We start from the raw sequence: 5,261 nt of genomic DNA, 5'->3' as shown, positions 1-5,261 counted from the left end.
ATATATATATATATATATATATATATATATATATATATATATATATATATATATATATATATATGACATTACCTTTGAATTGACCTTTGACTCCGAAAATTAAAATGAAACTAGTGCTATCGCACTCTGAAAGCCTTAAGACTTGATCATTTTCAAGTAATTTATTAGTTTATCGATCTATTGTTCGCGATGAGTTACTCAAAGCAAGAAAAAATTGGAGATATTTAGGTGGCCTAGTTTAGGTGGGACACACTGTATAGCATAATGTATTGAAAATACAAGAAATTCCTTCTCGATAGTGCGATTAATTGATTCCGCGTTTGATTTGAGATCAAGAATTCATATAATTTTTTAATTTTTTATGTGTAGTTTATTATTATTTATTGAATAATTGTATTATGTGAACTCCATGTATTATATAATTCAATATAACTCATGTATTGCATAATTCAAGTATTATATTATTCGAAGAATACTTGTATACATTGCTTGTATTAGTATGTTTGGTTTTTATATTATTGGTTAATTAATTTGTGATAGAAACGTTTTTATAAAATAAATAATACTTTTACGTTTTACTATAGATTGAGATTTCATCGGCAGATCTTGTCGCTGCTAAAAAGAAATATGAAGAACTTGAAGTAGAAATATCGCGCGTACAGGAGGAGCTAGACAGTCAGAGAAATTTGAAGAATAATATAGAACAAATGTTCACTGATAAAGTATATTCTTTGGAAACGCAAGTAAACGAAGTAAGTATTTAATTATATACAGGGTGGGGAAAAAAGGTCGGTACCCCTGAATAACTCGGAAAATATAAGTTTTATAGAAAAATGTTTCAGACCAAAGTTGTAAGATTTAAAAAGATATATTCAATGGTAATATTTATTTGATCTTTGATGGCGCCGCCGTCAGGTCGAGGTCAACTTTGTTTTTTTAAATAGAAACATATATTTTTTATTACGCAATTATATTATATATAAAGCAATGAACAACTTTTGTTTGAAAAAATTTTTTTATACGACCTCTATTTTCTAAAATATTTATTGAAATATCTACAAAATTATTGGTTTCAATAATTTTTTATTTGAATTCTATCAACTTTGAATTTTATCAACTTTAAAAATAGCAAGAGATAAAAATTGTTTATTTTCTTCTCATAGAGCTCTGAACATTTTTTCAGAATTTTTTAATTAACTTTTTAGTACATTTTCTTGCATTTTCTTAAAGTACTAAAAAGTTTATAAAAAATCTTGAAAAAATTCTCAGAGCACTATGAAAAGAAAATAAACAATTTTTATCTCTTGCTATTTTTTGATAGTTGATAGAATTTGAGTAAAAAATTATTGAAACCAATAATTTTGTAGATATTTCCGTAAATATCTTAGAAAATAGAGAACGTATGAAAAAATTTTTTAAACAAAAGTTATTTGTTTCTTTACGTAGAGTAAAATTCTGTAATAAAAAAAAATACATGTTTCTATTTAAAAAAGTAAAGTCGATCTAACCTTGGTGGCGCCACCCAAGGTCAAATAAATATTACCATTGAATGCATCTTTTTAAACCTTACAACTTTTGTCTGAAATATTTTTCTGTAAAACTTATATTTTCCGAGTTATTCAGAGGTTTTTTTCCCACCTTGTATAATAAAATATAGATGCATGTCATAGACATAATAGAGAATAGACCGAGCGTGTCCTCTTGAGGCACGTTCGGAAACATCATCCCGGTGTACCCCTTGCTTTGGAGTGAGAGAGATACAAGAGTAAGATGAAAAAAGAGAGAGAGTACCTGGATGATGTTTCTGAACGCATCCTTATGGAGACTGAAGATCAGGTAGAAAAGGATAGAAAGCAGGTGCCGTGTAGTTTTCTCTTTCTATTCGTGCAATTAGATATAAACAACACGTGATATACATATGTGTTACTCAACCATGTTCTACTATCTCTACTCTACTTGTCTCTGTTCTACTTTCTCATACCCTACTGATTCTCCAGTCTTTCATCGTCCGATAGAGAAAGATACACAGCACTATCGACCCATGGAATGGACTGCGCAACGCTGGTTGAGAGTGTGTCTTGGTACGAAAGAAGAACAATATAAGTCCGCGGCCAAAATATGTCTTTTTACTCAAATCATATTCATAGAAAGAGTCAGAAATAATCCACGGCTATTTGCTATCTCATTTACTTTCTAAACTCTGTTTCATATACGAACAAAATAAGGCAGAGCTCGGAATTAGTTGCCCATTTCGGCCGATTCTCAGGAGCTCACGCCTTCTATTTTTCCCTTGCCGCGAGCGGGCCACGAAAATGACGGTCGCGGTCAATCGCGGCTTCAAGCTTGGAGGCTCGACTGTCACTTTTGTGGTCCGTTCGCGGTAAGGGGAAGAAGGCGTAGCTCCTGAGAATCGGCTGAAATGGGCAACTAATTCCGAGCTCTGAAGTAAGGGAAGCGCAGTCCATACTATAGGTCGATGTACGACATCTATTATCTATCTCTTTCTATTTTATCTTCATATTTCGCGCCTCACGTTCGGCCTATTCTTAAGCTAATAGCGAATTCGGTAGCTTGCACTAGTGCGCACTGAGTGCGCGTTAAGGCTTGTTTACAGTACATTTTTATATTTAAAATCGTGTCTTAAACACATATTTAAAAACATTTTAGCTAATAAAATGATTCGTATAGATGTTGTACATATATTACTGGTTAAAAATATTTATAAGAGAAATTATATAAGACAATTTTTAATTATAATAACATACTATGAACAAGTCTTAGTGCGAACTCAGTGCAAGTAACCGAATTCGCTATAAGACTCCATACATGCGGTGAGCTGCGGTAAAATGCTGTGGTGACCAATCAAAAGCTAAGCTCATGCCGGAGCTTGCCGCAGCCCGACCTGCGCCTGGCTTTTGATTGGTCATTGCAACATTTTACCGAAGTTCACCACATGTATGGAGTCTTAGCTTTAGGGTGAAATTACATGCAGAGTAAAGGGCTATCTGCAATGGAAAATTGTACGCCATAGCAGTAAGAAATTGACCAATCATACTGGAGTTTTACAAGAATAATTGATTGTGGTTGGTCAATTTCTTACTGCGACGGCGTACTATTCTAGATGGCCTTTTAAAGAGCTGCGGAGTAGAGAATGCGTCATAGAAGCAACCAATCAGCACTATACTGCTCTTTGCTGATTGATTGCCGCTATGCGCTGATTGGTTGCTTCTATGACGCACTCTCTATTCCGCAGCTGTTTTGATGCCCATCTACAATGAGATTGATAGTGGGCAGTAAGACGTAAGCATTAAGTGAGTTGACCAACCACAGTCGATTATTACAAGAATAATCGACTATGATTGGTCAATTTGTTCACTTACATCTGAGGGTGCAAACCCATACAGCGGAATAACGGAGCGCGGAACGAGAGCGGAACCAATCACGAGCGTTCTACAGTTTTCACTCGTGATTGGTTCCGCTTTCGTTCCTTGCTCCGCTATTCCGCTGCATGGGTTTGCACTCTTACTGCCTACTGCCAATCTCATTGTAGATGGGTCTTTACTCTGCATGTAATTTCAGCCTTAGGCCTGTTCTTTGTAGCTGCTGAACTGGTGCAATACATTGAAATGAGACAAATATACGTTTTCTCATAGCAAATTCGGTGGCTTGCACTAGTGCGCACTAATAGCATGTTAGACTGGCTCTGGGTTAACTCACTCTGAGTTATTCAGCCTACGTTTATTGGTTGAACAACTACTTATAAGCTTTATGATTGGCTAGTAGAGACTTATGACGTCATTAATCACTCTCGGAGCGATTAACCCAGGGCCAGTCAAACACGCTATAAGGGTGCAAACCCATGCAGCGGAATAGCGGAGCGTGGAACGAGAGTGAAACCAATCACGAGCGTTCCACAGTTTTTGCTCGTGATTGGTTCCGCTCTCGTTCCGCACTCCGTTATTCCGTTGCATGAGTTTACCTAAGGCTTGTTCATAGTATGTTATTTAAAGATTGTCTTAAATAAATTCTCAAAGATTTTTAACCATAATATGATATATACATCCGTACGAATCATTTTATTAGCTAAAATATTTTTAAATATGTATTTAAGACGCGATCTTAAATATAAGAATGTATTGTAAACAAGCCTTAACGCGCACTCAGTGCACACTAGTGCCAGTTACCGAATTTGCCATAACTTTTTGCACTAATTCAGGGTACCTATTAGTCCTGATCACTGAAATATATACTACTTGGAACACGCGCTGCCTCTTGAGGCGTGTGAGAGAGAGGTTCCTTGTTTCCTCTTTTGCCTTGTCTGGTTCATAGTATAGTCGAGAGTGGGAAGAATGTGATACAATCCAAGTTAAAAGTTAGAGATAATATGAAAAGCAGTGACCACTGAATAGCAATGACTTAAGCTTATGAACGAAAGTTTAAGATATAAAAAAAATATATATATTTTTTTCATTTATTAGTATTTACTTATTGACTTAGTATTAAGAAAAACAAAGCAAAGATGATTCCTAATTCGGAGATTCAGCTTATGTTTAGAAATCAGCCGATTTAGCTTTTGGTTTAGACTGTATTAGACAAAGACAGCGCTGTTCGAGACCTACAAGCATGTTCTCTCTCATCCTGCAATATTCAAGAGGTAGCGCGCGTTCCAGGTATACAGGGTTGGCAAAAAGTCCGGAAACGGTTAAATATCTCGAAAAAGATCAATTATAGCGAAAAATGTAGCAAGTAGCAAAGTTGTAGGACTTAATAAAATGTACCTAATGATGGCTAAAAATTTGATTTTGGGTGGAGGACGAAGGTCATACGAAGGTCATACGAAGATCAAATTGAATTTTTTAAATTGGATCCCCCACTTTTTATTACATATTCTTGTAGCTTATTTCAAGGGCTTTCCAAAAACCTATAATAAAGTATTTTTTTATTAGGCATATTTAGAGTTATGAGGCTTGAAAGGATTTTGGTCTTTAATTGTTTCTGTTTCGTAAAAACGTATCACTGTCTTCTGAACGGTGGATTTAGAAATAAAATTGCGATCAGGATATGCAGCATTGAATGTGTAGATCAGTTACTTCTTCGTATGATCTAAAATGGTCTCCAAATTTTCGATAAAGAAACAGCATTATCTTTTCTTTATCGATTAACATTTTTAAAATAGAAATTTGAAATTGTAGTTGGAAAAAGAAAGAGAAAAGACAAAGAGTAAGATGCGAGAGAGCACGACTCGTTTAAAAAATCATATT

General features: G+C 34.9%; 1 protein-coding gene across 3 annotated transcripts in view; it reads left to right on the top strand.

Annotated features, from left to right (window-relative positions):
• Positions 1 to 5,261, top strand: part of LOC116853048 (transport and Golgi organization protein 1) — a 23,222-nt gene that overhangs the window by 11,365 nt on the left and 6,596 nt on the right. For all 3 annotated transcript variants that reach the window (XM_032833901.1, XM_032833900.1, XM_032833899.1), the window contains one exon: positions 585 to 752. In XM_032833901.1, the coding sequence (XP_032689792.1) occupies positions 585 to 752 (168 nt within the window). The remainder of the gene's footprint in view (positions 1 to 584; positions 753 to 5,261) is intronic.

This window comes from Odontomachus brunneus, unplaced genomic scaffold (genome assembly GCF_010583005.1).
Source record: "Odontomachus brunneus isolate Ranch 3 - 2012 unplaced genomic scaffold, Obru_v1 Obru_scaffold_274, whole genome shotgun sequence".
NCBI classification, from domain to species: Eukaryota; Metazoa; Arthropoda; class Insecta; order Hymenoptera; family Formicidae; genus Odontomachus; species Odontomachus brunneus.
The sequence above is the reverse complement of the archived record's forward strand: the minus strand, read 5'-3'. Positions and strand labels throughout refer to the sequence as shown.